The 16,988-nt window shown below is 41.1% G+C and overlaps 2 protein-coding genes across 3 annotated transcripts in view; both read left to right on the forward strand.

Moving 5' to 3' along the window:
* GRK5 (G protein-coupled receptor kinase 5) overlaps positions 1-15,867 on the forward strand; it is a 162,475-nt gene extending 146,608 nt beyond the window's left edge. For both annotated transcript variants that reach the window (XM_048944067.1, XM_048944069.1), the window contains 4 exons: positions 5,890-6,027; positions 8,395-8,532; positions 9,354-9,485; positions 10,326-15,867. In XM_048944067.1, coding sequence (XP_048800024.1) covers positions 5,890-6,027; positions 8,395-8,532; positions 9,354-9,485; positions 10,326-10,424 — 507 coding nt within the window. In that variant the 3' untranslated portion in view covers positions 10,425-15,867. The remainder of the gene's footprint in view (positions 1-5,889; positions 6,028-8,394; positions 8,533-9,353; positions 9,486-10,325) is intronic.
* INPP5F (inositol polyphosphate-5-phosphatase F) overlaps positions 1-16,988 on the forward strand; it is a 949,391-nt gene that overhangs the window by 775,258 nt on the left and 157,145 nt on the right. The window lies entirely within an intron of this gene.

Consider the following 16,988-nt stretch of genomic DNA (forward strand, 5'->3'; position numbering starts at 1 on the left):
CATTTCCATGTAATTAGCATGAAATGAAAATGCCATGAAGAAAAAAATGATACTCTCATTTCTTGTTCTGTAGGTAATTTCAGGTGTGAAGCATAACAGAATAAAAAAATATTTTGCAGAGAAATGATGGAGTTGGTAAGAACTTCTATGGTGAGAATTCAATGTAGCATTGACAGGAAGGTGCTGAAAATTGCTTACTGCTCCCAGGGGAATAGCCGATGAGAGTCAATATGTTGTGGTGGTCATTTTCATCTTCAGGCCGTAGAACAAACCCAAGGCTTCAGGGAACCTCAAAAAATCTTCTATTTCATTCCCTTGCCTCAGGCAGGCATGAACTATATGTAAATCACTCATGACATCTTGGTCATTACTGCTTCCGCTGTCCAATCCTGCTGTGTTTCTTTAGGTAGTTTGTGCAAACTCTTAATTGGACCAAAGACAATGCTGTTCTTTGTGAATATTAATGGATTACAATTGCTGTGCCTTAACAGTGGGAGAGTCTTACTTCTGATACTAAGCATGAGGGAACTTGAGGTTTTCCACCCAAAAGTCATTTTGTTCAAGTGATTCTTAAACAATCCATCATTCAAATATATTTTCTCAAATTGTTTTTGCTCTTTGTATTGAAAACCAGAACTTTGTTGCTTTGTATCAGCAACTTATCAAAGAAACAAAAAAGCCGTAATTAAGCTTCCATTATACCAGCAAAGCAAAGCGTAAAGTTGTAGTACAAAAATCCAACTTAGGATGTCACACAGATCCAAAGTGGAAGGCCTTCTTCTTTTTCAGGCCAAGAGTGAGGAACACGTCTCCACCATGTCCACCGTGTCTCCAGATCTTCTCTTCAGACCTTACTCTATGGTCTGATAGCATTACCATCAGGAAATATATTGTCTTTATTCATTCACTCATGAAAACCCTCTGGTGTCACCTCATGTCAACCTTCCCCTCCTGGATGCTTACGCCCTTTGCATTTTTTGCAGGCATATATCATAGCTTCCATTAATCATTATCCATCCAGTATTTCCATATTACATTTTCTAAGTCATTTCCCATAAATCAGCCCTCATTTTGGACTGAAACAGAGATGAATAATAAATAATTAGGAACAGGGGCAGCTGTCTTTCTGGGAAGCTCCCCAACCCATAGTTCCCATATAACATAACAGCTTCATGTTTTGTTTTGTTGGTTTTTTTCCTCTGAAAAAATCCAGTCTTTCTAGGAAATGCTCCCTGGTTTTCATTGTTGTGACTTGTACTTCACTGATGTACATGCATGTTTCCCCTGACAAGTGCAGTCTTGTATCCAAGGATGTGACTTGAAGTGCATACAAGTCAACAGTATTGGATGGTCCTTACTGGTCTGCCTTTCTCACTCTGACAGTGTCCTGTTTGTCTGCATTTCCTGCAGACTAGCTTTTCTCTTATTTCTTATTCCTATAGCTCCCATTTTAGTCCACAAAAGGGATCTTTGACTGGAAGGTGCAAAGAGAACAGAGCCAGACTGTTCTCAGTGGTGCCCAGTGACAGGAGGAGAGACGGTGGGCACAATCTGAAACACAGGAGGCTTCCTCTGAACATCAAGAAATGCTTTATCCCTGTGGAGGGAGTCAGACTCTGGGACAGGTTGCCAAAATGGGCTGTGGAGTTTTCAAATTTGAGGACAACCAACACTGAGAGGGGCCTTGCACCTGCTCATAGCAGCTCTGAGAAGAACCAGAGTTGGACTAGACACCAGCCAGAGGTCCCTTCCAAACCTCAGCAGTTTTGTAATTGTTTCCTTCCTGAAGTGCCTCCCCAGACAAATGAAAGATGATGGTTTCTTTTCTTCATAAAAGCAATCTCTTCTATCTTTTACACACCACCAGAAACACTATTATCTTTCTACAACTACTACAGGCTGCTTTCATCCCTTCTCTCTGTTTTTGTCCCTGGAAGCCAACTTATCCACACATTTTTACACTTTAAAGCTTATTAGTATTGCCTGAGAATAATTCTTGGCAGAATAACTCACTCTTCAAATGATTATTATTGCTGTTGCGAAAGATGATAGCAATGATTAATAAATCTTCTATTGTAAGCCTTTGCAATAAGCTTTACTATCACTCATGCATAAGGGAGATTTGTTTCTTCTGCTTTGGGCTACATTGGGCTATGATTCTCCTTGGCCTCCTTTTGTTGTTAATGCATTTGTAAAAACACCTTTTGTTATCTTTTGCAATGGTGGCCAGATTAAGTTCTGATTTTCTCACTGCACATCCTAGCAACATCCCTGTACTCTTCTCAAGTTCCCTGCTCCTTCTTCCAAAGGTGGTAAATTCTTTTTCCCCCAGTTTCTGTGAACGCTCCCTGTTCAGTCAGGCTGGTCTTCTTCCACACTGGTTCATTTTAGCACACATGGGGACGGTCTGCTCCTGCACCCTTTAGAGTCCCTTCTTCAGGAATCTTCCTGGGCACTTTTGCCCTTCAGGACCATCTCCTATGGGACCCTCCAAACCAATTTCCCTAACAACCCAAAGTCTGCCTTCTGGAAGGTCAAAATAACAGTTTTGCTGACCCCCCTCCTGACCTCATCAAGAATAGACAGCTCTATCATTTTGTGGGTGCTATGCCCACGAAGGCTTCTGACCACTGTCTCCCACCAGTCCTTCTCTGTAAACAGCAGGTCTAGAGAGCCTCCCCTGCTAGGCTCTCTTACTAGCTGTGTCAGGAAATTATCTTCCACGTGCTCCAGAAACCTCCTAGACTGTTTCCTCCCCAGGCCCCATGGAGGCAGCAGACTTCCCTATGGGAAGGATCACATCTGCAAATTGGGCCTTCTGTTCCCCTCTAAAAGGGAGTGTCCTATGAACAAAATAAAGTCCTGGAAAAAGTCCCAGACATTGCATAGTTTGAATCCCCAGATGGGATCAAATTTTGATACTTTTACATCACTCATATCAGAAATCTTTACATCATGAAAAAGAACTTTAACGTAATTTCACCAAAGCTACTCAGGACTTTTCTTTGAAAGACCTATTCTAGTCAAGCTTTGTCTGAAGGCTAGACTAAATCCTTACTTATATATATCCAGTACCATCTGGAGCCTTTATTACCAGGATATAAAGCTCTGCCGCTTGGTATCAACTTCATGCATGATTGGATGACCTAAGCCATCTTCAAATCTGCAGCACAGTTGAATCCTCCATAGGCTCTGGCTGTAAAATTAGATGGAAACTGTGTATGATTGGATCACTGCATTGCCATCCTAGGAGGGCTTATCATCAGACTGATGTAGTTGCTTTTATTCTGCTCTCTTCATTTTAAATACATACTTTGAAAAGGAATTTAAAAAATAAAAAGCACAAAAACCTGTAGAGATGACTCAAAACGTGTAAGTGTCATCACCATTTTCTTTTCCTGGAGAGATTCCCAAATGGAATGCACATTTCAGGCTCACATGCAGGTTTACAATTACAGAATTCTTCTGGAGCTGCAGGAAATGTTACAAGACTCATTATTCTTAGGAGAAAGGGGTTAGAATGTCTGTGAGGACATTGTGAAAGATACTGTAGTCCCTCCTATCTCTTAGCATCCACAAGATGCATCTAGTTTCATCTGTTGTCATTTCTAGAGCTGGCTTCATCTAGAGCTTACCAAAATTTCCCAGTTTCTTATTTTCTTTCTGTTGTGCCTCTCCCGGAACTCTCCTCAAGAGAGATGTCAGCATCTCTGGACAACCTTGTCTTAAGCAGGGAAGCTGCATGGCTCCTGGTTCGCAACCAGGAGCAAAGCAAGGCTGATTTTTTACCTGATCTCCTAAAACGCTGCTTCTTCTCTTCAGCCCTCCCAGAGCCATTTGCTTCTTGCTCTCTAAGTAAGCCTCTGCCAGGACTGCCCTGGCTTTCACATGCAACGAGTATTAAGAGCACCTGTAGGACTCCCAAGGGCTCAGTACCATGGCAGTCACAGATGCTCGGGAAACCCAAACCACTCTTCTGACATGCACGGCAGCAGAGTCTCCCTTGGGCAAGACGGGGGAGTTTTGCTAATCGTTTCAATGAGCTCTGACTGTACACGCCATGTGGGGAAAGCACGAGAGAAGATTACTACACCGCAGCTCTAGCGTTGGAGCAGGAAAGCAGGATACGGGAGAGGAAGCAAGACGTGAGCCTTTCTTCCCCCAGGCACCACAACCCCTGCCCCGCAGAAGAGCCCCCGGCACAGCTCCGAGCCCCTTCACCCACCGAGTCCCATCTGCGGGGCACCGGAAGGCCTCGCCGCCCGCTGCCGCACTCCGCAGCGCTGCTTTTTCCTCTACTGCCCCCCGGCGGTCGCCGGCCCTCCCGGCAGTCGCGCCCCACTCCGCCGGAGCCGCTTCAGCCCCGTAGCTCCTGGCCCTTGCTCCTCCCTTCTCAGCCGGTTGTGGGGTAGCGGTGGGCTCTGAGGCCGCCCTACCGGCTTGAGTTAATGCCTCAGCCCCTAGCTCCAGCAGTCATTTAAAAATCAGAGTATCAAAAGAACTGAGCAGTGTGTGCATACCTGTCAGCCTGGCTGCATGCCTGACTCCAGGAGACACCCTTCTCACGGAAATGGACTGGAGTTTTTATTTCCTCGTGCATGGATTTAGTCTTTCCCTCACAGCGGAGACTCCAGCAGAACTAATCTAAACGCTTCTGTAAACACAACTGTCTTCAATATACACCTCGTTTTCTGTTGTGCTAAGGCACACGTAATGCATCTCTTTTAACAGGCAGCTGAAATGTCCAGGCAGATTACAATGAGCTCTGAGTTACACTTCTCTGCTGTACCAAGGGGAATACATGCAGACTTCCTTGAAGTTGAATGGAAGGAATAAATGGAAACGATTTTGTTAACATTCCCTTTTCATTGCATTGCCTGAAGTCAGCGGTGCACTGAGAAAGGTCCTTGTCACAAACGATCATCGTTTTGCAGCAGTCATCTGTGTGCTGAGCTCTGCCCCCTCTTCAGCTGTTAGATATGCTCTCGTAAGACACCGATTTAGCCTGCTTGATTCTATACGCATGATATAAAAGAAGAGGCATTCTGCTGAAGAATTGGCTGCATAATCAGTTTTCTTATCCACCAACTAGCGTGTGCCAGAAGTGTTCTTCACTTAACTGTTTTCTTGCAGTTAAATTGCTTCATCCATACAAGGTCCTCCAGGATCTGCCATCCCTGTGTTTGTGTATATGGACCTGCTTATCTTACACACTGAGGCAGCTGAGTTTGGTCAATCTTATTTGCTCCATTATGAGTACCCAGGAAGTAGGCAGGACTTGCTGTAGCAGGAATTGGCGGTGCACTGCCCTGCTCTGAAAACAAACAAAGCTGAACTGAGGGTAGTTACTAGTACTGGTGCTCTGAGCTATCTTCTGGATGCAACCTTGTAGTGCCATGGACAAAACACCCCTTGGCTTCAGCAGAGATGGGCCCATGAGAACATAGTATTCTGCACTGAATGGAGGAGAATATAATTTGGTAGTGAAGTAACCCACCCTGAGCAGCACAGGAAAACTATTCTTACAAGAGTGCAATGAAAAAAAGAAGAAGAAAGAACAGAGATAAAGCAAATGGGACTTATGAATATATATATATATATATTATGAGTATGTCAGACCTTGTCTAGAAAGTATTTGCTGAAAGGAAGCAGAAGAAGCAATCACTATTTTGACTTCAAACACTTCAGCGCAGGTAATTTCCAAAGGTTTGAACCAGCACTTGGAACAGTGGTATCCTAATCCATTTTAGTTTGGCCATTAAATAGCAGCAATTACAATTCTCCTCTGCACATCCCTCTGGGCATATTCAAAAATGACTGCAGACATAAATATTATTGAAAATCTCTTCCTATTCTAACATTTTTGCCCATCTTCTTGGCATATTTCAGCTCCTCACCAAAGATGTGAAGCAGCGGCTGGGCTGTCAAGGTGAAGGTGCAACAGAAGTGAAGAGGCACCCTTTTTTTAAAAGCATGAATTTCAAGCGGTTAGAAGCAGGAATGCTGGATCCTCCCTTTGTCCCTGATGTAAGTACGATAGGGGGGACACCACTGGCCTATTTCAAGAGAGTTGTTTCCAAAACTTTTCTTAGAAATGTCATCACTATATCTATGGGTACCAGACCTAGGAAGATGTGATAAGCAATAGGGCTGGAGATGGGAGGCTGGAGAGGAGAGCTGCTCCATAGACATGGGTGCATGCATGGTGGTTGGGTCCCTATGAAGGGTGTTATCCTGGGTCTTGCTTCATTCCCACTAACTTTACAGTCTTCCTGTATGATACTGGAGGCACCACTTGTAGCACTCGTGCCTTAGTTCCCGAACTTTAAACTTGGAACCTTTCTGTTCCCTTGTCTGCAGTATTAGTGAGTGAATGAATGTTTAGGACCAGACTGTGCAAGGAAAAATCACTGGTGTAAGCCATGAGAACACATATAGGTATATAGATACATATACAAAGGTAAGATCAGAATTACGAAGTCCAAAGCTCTAAAAAGCTGAGGAATGCATGGGATTCTTATTAAAAAAAGACATTTGTTACAAAAAATCAGAAGCAGGTCCAGATATCAAGTGTCTCCTCAGGCAGAACGCTTGGACCTGAGACAGCGTTCTGAACTTGCTAGTGCTCATGGGGAATAGAGCCCAACACTGAGTCCTTACCTATATTCCAGTCTTGCACATACTGAAAGTCTTTGTTGCATTGGTAATAAGAAAACTTTTTCCACCCTTTTGTGGTACAGCTCTCAACCCCAGTGCACAGAGTTATCTGAGTATTTTCCTCCTGCAGGGCTTTCTTTCTGGCGAGGCCTCCTGTCTTAAAAGTTCCCATACGGTTCTAAGGAAACACTGCCATTTTAACATATTAAGAAAAGTAACATCTTGGCAGCTCTAATTCACATTGCTGCAAACTCAACCAAACCAAAGTGGTTTAAAAGCTACAAAAGTTTACTTTAGCTGCTCTGGTTTTGCTTTACATTTTACTATGTGGCCTAGTTATTCCTGCCAATTAGCCCATGGTGTTATGACCTGCTTTAGTGGGAAGAAATAGGAGACAAGCTACTATTTCTTTCTGATGTAGAAAATTAGAAAATTCTGGGCTGAAATTTGGGATTTGCCAGAGTGTATTAAAAGCTTAACTGTGGCATGTAAGGCCCAGAAGGCACCTCTTAGAGACATATTTGCTGAAGCTGGGGCGCATAAATTTTTATGGCTATTTATTGGGAACTCAGGAGCTGGCCCTAATTTAAATTATTTGGCACTTCATCCATAGATTTCCAAGTATTTACTGAAGTCAGATGAATTGCCCAAAGCTACATAGCCAATGGCAGAAGTTGTAATCTAACCCATATTTCTCCATCCTCTTCTAGTCTTCTATGTCTCCACAAAAATGCTGTGGATTGCAGTCATCAGAAAGGCAGAGGGATGCAGCCTCCAGCAGATAGGACTTTCATCAGGAGTTAGTTTGATTTATTGGTCACAGTGCTCAGCTCCAGATAAAATACTGCATTCAGCCCACTGGTCTTGCAGTCACTGTACCCTGTGTTGACAGTACAATTCAACCTGTTCTTGATTTTGGTGGTTGGGCTAGTCCCTCAAACCAGCCCTCAGTGAGTCCTGTGCACCAAAATGTAGCTCTGTGTTGCTAATGGAAGCTCTCTAAGCACACAAATGACCACGCTATATCAGGTAGCTAGTGATGACTTTTTCTGTTTTCTATGGCTGACTGATGGAATATAAGCTAAAAGAGCATCACTGCAAAGTTTCCTGCCTGTAATCCCAGAAAATTAAGTAGTTTTAAAAGGTGAAGCCATTTGACTATTTATTTGAAGAAATGCAGCCAAGTTAAAAGAGTTAATAGAGGTGATTCTGGACAGCCTCCAGCAGTTGAGCTATTAATAAAAACAATGGAAAAATGCCAAACCTCTTCTGTTTTCTTTAGCAGTTGGAATACATTCCTTTACATTTTTAAACTGCAAAACCTGCAGCTATCTGAGCAGAACACTTCTATTTGAGGTCCCTTTTCAGAGCTGTCTCCAGTATGTCACTCAATATTCTGTTCTTCCATCTCTAAAAAATGTACTGAAGGATTTGATTTTTATTTTCTTGCACTTTCTGTCCTTTTTCTCTCACCTCTTTGCCATATGCTATATGGATGACTAAAACCCACTTTGGCTGCACTGATGCTTTAAAAACTTCAAAGTGGGACTCTTAACATGCTTAAAGCAAAATCAGCCTTTGATGATAAACATGCAGGCAGAGCAAGTCTAGAGAAGCAGGATGCAAATAGTCACTTGTTGTGAGTCGTTCTCACTTGACTGAAACTGGAAAAAAGCACATGGTCAGACTTGGAATTATTCTTTCTCTTGCTGTTTTCTAATTCTTCTGCTGAGATAGCCCAGAGCAGTATACTGCAAGGATGTGTTAGACATCGAGCAATTCTCCACAGTGAAAGGAGTAAACCTGGACCAGACAGATGATGATTTCTATTCCAAGTTTTCCACAGGATCTGTGTCTATTCCATGGCAAAATGAGGTAAGGATGTGTCATAGTAAGATGACTCCAATAAAACCCCTAACAGATGTTTTAAGAGAAGCTATATATTTCTAGTAATATATAACTACTGGATAACTTGCCAGACTCTAATGATTTCATGAGTTACAAATGGCCTCTTTCAAGATCTATAATGTACCACAGATGTCAAGTTCAGGTGGCTGTATCTGTTGGCTGTGCATATTTGTGTAAATTGGCAAGGAACCTACTGTACTTCCTTCTCCTGTATTTCTACTGAGGTATTTTGACAGCAGCTCAGAGGAAGTTCCACAGGATGGATGGAGGTCCTAATGAAGCTCCTCCATTTGTGATCCTCATCTCACCTATTGTTCTGAACCTGCAGTAGGTCCGCAGCTGCAACAGTATCTGCAGGCTGAATCTTGAATTGTTCCAGGGTTTCCAGATCTGAATCTTTATTTCTATTTGATATGAAAGCAGAATGAACAGTTGGTTTCGTAAATCCAACTCTACATCAAACAGCAGATCCTCTTGGGGAGAGGGGTGCCCATGGGCATTTTGTGGGTATGCCTGAATTTACCTAATATTCTCCACAGTAGTAAAGAATATAATGGAAAGTTATGTGGGGCAGCCCTAGTAAGACTGATGTGCAAACATACAGAGCAGATTCAGCCTCTTTTTCATACCACATACTTACCTTCCATAGCCACCAACAGGAGCTCAACTGTTAAATTTCCTAATATATTGCTCAAGCCTTTGATGGCAGATAGTGATCCCAATCCTGACTTTGGACAAACTGGTACTTCATATTTAATGCAGACTTGTTTCTTATTGTATTACACTAGATGATAGAAACGGAATGTTTTAAAGAACTAAATGTGTTTGGACCAAATGGTACTATTTCACCAGACCTAAATAAAAGCTACCCCCCGGAGCCACCCAAGAAAGGACTGCTACAGAGAATATTTAAACGACAGGTGAGATATTCTTTTACTAGAATCAGGAACACTGGTTTAGATGGCCAATGTCACGTCCATGTTCTACTGGTATTTTTGCTGTGACGAAGACAGTACACCTTAGAGAGGGCTGGCTGTTATGGTTACCTGGCAGCTTCCTGACTAATACTGCATAGTCACAAATTTCCTGCCTATTTCTTGTGATATTTTCTTTAATGACCAGAACCTTTGTTTTTTTTTCATCAGCTTTGTTTCCAGTGGCTGAAAACTTCATACTCCAACTATTTTTCAGTGGTGAAATGCTTTTTGAAATGTTTTTTTATAAGTTCCTTAAAAACTCTTGATTTATGTGTTAAAAAATTCAAAAGCTGAATGATGTAGTCAAGGCTCTAATCCAGGACTCTAAAAAGGAGAGCAAAGTCCAACCAAGACAGTTGCATTAAAAGATCTTAGAGGTCTCTTTTGACCTTAATGATTCAATGATTCTGTGAAGTCAGAGAGTTTGTGACATACAGCTTTGACGTGGCACTGTGGCAAAACCAAATAACATTCCTAGACTGATTTCTGTATTTCTGTAGGGTAAAAGCTGTGCCTCATCATTGGCGGGTAGCCTCTCTAAATCAGATTTAGCAGATACTGATATTGTGCAATGAATTGACTTTACTCCTGGAATTCATGTGTCTCAAGAACTCCCATGGTCCTCCTGACTTAGAGAGAATACATGTAAGAAAGTAAAGAATATTTTACACCCTGAGTTCTTCATGCAAAGATCTTACAGGGCATTCAGTGCATTATCACCATCAAATGAAAAGCTTGGCACGTTTACAGAAGCTAATTGTCATTTTTTTCATCTTTCTGTAGCATCAGAACAATTCAAAGAGTTCTTCAAATTCGAAGGCCAGTTTAAATCACCACATAAATTCAAATCACGTGAGTTCAAACTCCACTGGAAGCAGCTAGTTCTGACTCAGTTTTATCAAACATTGCATCCTTCCACTATAATCTATGAAGCTTCTATGGATGAGAGAGCATCCACCACTGAGTGAAAAAAAAAAGAATCTCCCCAAAATGGAGATTTTCTACCCATTCCTTCCAGTGGAGCCTCGCATTTTAAGAAGAAATTTCCACTCAGGTCTGTTTCTGGAGGTGGCACTCAAGACTGTGTGAATCAAATTTGTCTATTTAGAACATTGCAATAGAAATTCAATGAACATGACTACTTGCACGTATTTAAATAGCATCATACTAGAACTGAATTTTGTCTTTATTATTTTTAAAGAAAAGTTTTGTAAATTTCTCTATTGTCTCAGTTTACATTTTGTACATTTGTATTTAAATGAAAGTCAGACTTTGGAGGTGTATATTTTCCAAGCAGCAGCTGTAAAGCCATGTGTTTTAAGACATTTTTTAAAAGAAAAAAAATGTGACTCAAGACTTCCAGAGCCTCAAATGAGAAATCATTCTTTTTAGTGATTCTAGAAAACTGTTCATAAATCACTTTATCAGACTGGGTTTTATTGACATGCATTTTTACAGAACAGGTTATTCTTAATTATTTTACATCTGTATATTTCGTTTACAGCAACACTGCATACGTTTCTCCTCTTCATTAACTTGTAATGTCTTGCATTAAATGCGAAAAGATGCTGACAAGGCTTTGATGTATTCAAGAATACTCCTTGCTATGCCTAAGGTTTGTGATCTCAACAGACCAGCACAGCTGAGATTTGTATTTAACATTGTTAGATCATCATAATATTTTTTTTTAGAAAGTGTACTCTATTTTAAACCCTTCTTCACTTTTGTTGTTGTTGTTCTTGTTGTTGAAGTACGAAACTGAGTGAGAGTTGACTGGGAAAGCAAACGACCATTTGTTTTTCAGGGGCTTGAATCCTACACCCACTATGATGAGAGCAAAGCGTTCTCTGTGCTGCGGACAAAAGTCCAAGGCTTTTTCATCACTGCTCATATCAAACAGGTAGCAAGAGAGAAATGCAATAGTCTAGTTTTTGCACCATGAGATTCATGTCAGCTCCCTAGGGCTGACCTGTGGAGACTGAGAGTGGGGTCTGAGCTGCTTTAGGGCAGTAGCAGAACCTGTGTCTGCACTTTGTTTTGTCATATCAAACATACATGACTTGTTCCCCTCAAATAAGTCCTCAACTTAATTGAATTAAATGTAAGTTATGAAACAAGACTTCCCACTTTTTCTTCCCTCTTTCTTTACCCAGGATCCTTTAACCACTTTTGAAGATGTTATTCCCACTTACAAACAGGATCAGTCAGGATGAGTAGTGGTACCTGAGGCACCTGAATCATGCTCAAGCATCAAAAATACGGTTCCTTCTCTTTCATAGGAGCTGGAAAACCTTTGTGCACCCAGTGAGGTCTCTGTAGCCCAGCATGTTCTGCAAAAGAGGGTTCCTCACCTCACAGTATTCACCAGAGTAGACTGATAAGTTCACCCTTGGGTCAGTGAGGAACATCTGATGCTCATCTTGACATGTCTAAAGCCACGTTAGCTAGCAGCACAGTTACCCCAGGAAGCACTGTTCCAGTAAATGGCCAAGGTTCATTAGATTATTCATTTTATATGTTATGTTCTATCTCTCTGGCCAGTGCAGAAGGGTTAAAAAAAAAATGCAGGTTAGCAGTGACAAAGCTATGAGTGATAGTCACAGGAATCAGATGTTAAAACAACTTGAAGACATGAGGGAGAGAGTTAGATCAGGGTCAGGATTTGCATAAAGCAGCCTACAGAGGAAAAAGTTAAGGAAGGAAGATGGGGCTTTGGTGCCTTTCTCTGAAGTAAAATACATTAAGATGCAAGTCCATACCATTACAAAATCCTCCAGTTTTCCTGGTCACTAGTAGATATGCAGAAAGTATGTGAGAAGATCACCAAGAATATGTTCCTGTTTTTTCTTCAGGTCAATTTGGCAGGGAAATTCCTTTTCCCATATAGATGGTGCTCAGGGAGAGCTTCAGCTACTCTCCCATGTCAGATGATGGCACTGAAGATCTTATACAGTAGATACAAGGTTGTAGAGAAACAGTAACAAAGAGAATTTTGAGTAACTTTCTAATCAGCTATAAACTAAAAATATAATGGTTTCAGCTTCTCAACAGGAGAGGAATTAATACTGTAGAAATGAAAGCAGCTGTGCACAGAGCAGACTATTACCTCCAATTCCATTCTCACAGCCTGATGTAGAGCCACCTAAGTCTGCAAGATTAAGTCACCTTGGCATGAAAATACACTTGCTCCAAGAGATTTTCACAGACTTTCTTCAATACACGTGGAATTTCACCTGATTTGAAGATATGTAGATGAGAAGTAGAGGAATGTATCATAACCAGACCATGGATACATATGAACCTGAAACAAGATGCATATCTTACATCTTAGACAGCTTTAAGGGTTTTGCAGCTCAAATCTATTTTTATCATTCTAAGACATCACTTTCTAGTAGCATTGCATACTGTAAGTTTGTGCACCCTCAGCTGGCTTCATCCTCTGCACTGATGCTAGGAAAGAGTTGCTGGATGGGGAACTAGAGTGAAAGCCTAAGTTCTTCTCTCCATTACCATCATCTCACTTCACAGCAACAGACAAGCACATTCTTTCATCAGAAAAATATGGCAGATAATATCTACCTATCCCACGATGGGGAAGAAAATGACAGCTGAGGGAAGTCTTAGCCCCTTAATATTTCATAACATAAATTTGATAAGACTGCAGATGTCCTGAAAGCTTCATTTCCTATGTGTGATCAATGTGACACATGAAGACTGAATTTTCTGTCTTTTTTACCATCACCCATTTGGGAAATACAATCCCGATAATAATAAAACCTTTAGTGAAAGCTGGTGAGCACATTGAAAATAGATGTAGATGGTGTTATAGCTCTTAGATGCTATCGGCCTTAACTAGTGGTGGATGACTTCTTTATATGACAACGGGGAATGACAACAGATGTGCCTTCCCTGCTCTCCTTTCAGCTGGGCCTGTTCCTTACTCAGCATTTAGGACTCAACAGTAAAGACAAGAACAATGCAAAGTCCTCAGATGACAACAGCTGCATTCAGCTGATGCTTGGAATTTATTATGCTACAGTTTGGTATCCTGAACCTTCAGGATCGTGTGGGACAAGGACGCTTATGCACACCTGAAGAGTCAAGCCTGGGATTAAGTCCCTTTGAATCCCAGCCCTTTGGAAGCAGTGAGAGAGTAAGAGGAGAGACAGAGAACAAGAGCAGCCGAGGGAGATTTCATGCTGCATCCCTGTTGCTATCTTTTGTGACAAACTTTGAACAGTATTACGATGCTTAATCAGCAGAAGTCACTCAGTATCCCTGAAAGATTTGATCTTTACATCATTACATTATCATTAGTGGTAATGAGCAGTCCTACGAATCTTCTGGTCAGGGTTTGCCTACGTCAACAGAGCCTGCAGGATTGTCTTTTCATTGCTGATTTCTACTATTATTTTTGAAGTCCTTGTTCAACTCCTCAGACGCACAATACAGTCCTCTCACTCCTATAGAGTGACCATGAGGACACACAATTCAGGGCTGAAGCCCTGCTTTGCTTCCAGAGACATTTGTCATTTGCCTCTGAGCCAAATTCAAAAACACTGGGAGCCACAGGTGTTCAGCAGATCTCAAATAACAGAGTTATAATTTCATTTTACAATTTTCTTGGAGAGCATTTGTAGGGGGATTTCTAGTATTTTGATTCAAAGTGAATAGTTTCTGATGTGGGTTTGCACATAGCAAAGGAGCAGGAAGTAGTGGTTATTTAATAGCTTTCCAAATCTATTAATTCATCTTCTTTTCAGTTACAGTATAGATTCTTTCAAAAAATGCAGAAGTTCAGGTCTAGCTGCTTGATTTAAGTAGACAGATGAGCAAACGTAGCTCATTTTAAGAATCAGAAATCTTTTGCATCTAACCCTGAATTGTACAAGCATCTTCTTTATCTTTAAATCTTTACTAAGTAATTTAATGAACAGTTACCAGTTTGCACACTTTTTGATACAGATGAATATTCATTTTGTATAGTGTCTCTGTAAAAGAATTAAGTCTTCTAGAATTTTTCCATTCTCTGGTTGTATGAAAGCTTTTTTAAACAAAGAAGTAATGAAGGTAAAGTAACAAATTACAGATTTAGCAATAGGACTAGAGGGAATGGCCTCAAGATGTGCCAGGGGAGGGTCAGGTTGGATATTAGGAACAATTTCTTCTCCAAAAGAGTGGTCAGGCACTGGAACAGACTGCCCAGGGAGGTGGCTGAGTCACTGTCCCTGGAGGTTTTCAGGAAAGATGTAGACGTGGTACGAAGGAGTGTGGTGTAGTAGAGGAATAATGGTGGTAGGTGGATGGTTGGAGTAGGTATCTTGAAGGTCTTTTCCAACCTTGGTAATTCTATAATTCTAAATAATAATAAACTCTTACATGTACACTCTTGATCTGGGTTATCTAAAAAAAGATTTTTGCAAAAATGGATATGACTTAGATTGCTGAACAAGAACCTGCTTGTGAAGCTGGTAAAGGTGTGAAGATAATTGTACCAGTTACTGCAGATCAAACTGAATGTTACTGAAAGGCAGAGCTCAATACTGCAGTGATTAGAGATGCCTGCTAACTGGCAGTTCAGGGACAATGCCAGGTATCCATAAGAACAATTTGATCCCATCTTGTTTTGCAGTCATCCCTTCCACCAGCAACTATGGCAAAGAGTGCCATCAGCAGTTGCAGATCATTCTTTGCTGACACAGTGAAGTGTCTGATTCTCAGGCACTCATTCTTAACTTTGTTCAAGTAGAACTCAAGTTCTAACTTTAACTTTTTGCTTCCTTTGTCAAAGCCTAAGAATTTAAATCCAACTTCTCAGCAGAGATTCAGCTTCAGCTGACAAGAAAAGCATCTTTAATATTAATAAAACCATGAAAAGGACGACAGAAAGGGTGTGAGCTCTGGAGTACAGGGTGAAAACCACCTTTATGTGTGTATCTTCAGCATGTGTGAAATGGCAGTTACTATCACACATCACAGCACATTCTTCCTTGTTATCATATGTTATTTATAGTTTTTTCAATAACCTTGGAATAGCATACACAAACTCATATTAAAGATGGAGTTGAGCCCGTGGCTTACAGTCAGTGTCAGCTCTAGGAGGAGGGCTGACACAACAGTTTGAACAGAAAAGGAGGTACACATTCAGCCTGTGGCAACAGCCATCACACAGCTCTGCATTCGCACATGGCTGAGCCTCAGCCAGGAGTTTCCTAAGTAGACTTTTCTGGAAGAGCAATAAATGCACACCCTTATATACATCCTTACAGCACTTCTTCTCGTGGATATATATGGAACAGGTTGCTTCTCCATAGCTGTGATTTTTTTCTTTGTTGTTCAGATTTACAATTTGTTAGATTGTAAATGAAATAATTTGTTAAAACATTTCTAAGCGTTTCCCATGCAGTCTTCGAAAAGATTGGACTTTGCTTGATAGAACATAGCCAGGTTGCTCTGTTCTTCAGATGCAGACCATCTTCTTTCACATGCATAGCAAGAAGCACAAAGTGGCCTGCAGAAACTCTACAAGTTCAGAGTAAAATTTATAATACGTAGGTAACGGGTGCCAACCTCACATACACACCACTTGGACTCCTTGTCTGTCATTGCTGTAGAGAAATCTGGCAGTGAATGAAGTGGGATCCAGAGATTTAAAGGCTCTCCTGCCTGAAGTTGGTCCCAATTCTGTCTCAGGCTCCAAAGAGATGCATTTGGCAGTGATGTTTGGGAGAATCTGTTCAGTGACTTTGTTCAGTACCTCCAAGGAAAAAAGATAATTCTGGAATTGTCTGTCAAGCCTTCTACAAATATGCCTTGTAATTTAAAACACTACAATTTTTTTTTTTAAAGCAGGAGTAGTAATGTGTAACAATCTTATGCTAAAGCTGAAGGACTACGAAAGTTTAAAACGATTTCTCACTTTCTTGTGCTGGGTGGGAAACAGTCTACTTTAGATATACTAAATAGTATTACTTATATCATCCTGGCTGGTGATATCATTCTGTCCTTAGCTGAAAAAGAGGGAGAAACTGGTCCAGAGAATATTGCAGTATTATTTTTGTCTTTAGGAAAACTACCAACAAAGAAAAAAGCCCACATTATGCTACAGTATTATATGCTCACCTCCCTCAGACTTCTCTCGGATAAAGCAAATCCAAAGTGCTGCAGATGAATCAGCCTAGATAGCATGCTGACAAATGGGTTTTATGAAAGAAATGATTTGAAACAGATTGTTGCCGATGTACTAAGATGAATATTACTGCTTGTGCAAAAGTATTCTCCTTGTTTGATGTGCCTGGAGCCAGCAGTGGTGGATTTTGTTCCTACTGTGTTCATGTTTTATATCACTGCCTTGGAGGAGCCTCTCTGCAATTTTGCTTTCCCATTTTTAAACATGGAGAGATGCTCCCTATCTGTCGATAGAAAGCACTAGGGAGTCTGTGCACA

Source organism: Lagopus muta, chromosome 5, assembly GCF_023343835.1.
Source record: "Lagopus muta isolate bLagMut1 chromosome 5, bLagMut1 primary, whole genome shotgun sequence".
Taxonomy (NCBI): domain Eukaryota; kingdom Metazoa; phylum Chordata; class Aves; order Galliformes; family Phasianidae; genus Lagopus; species Lagopus muta.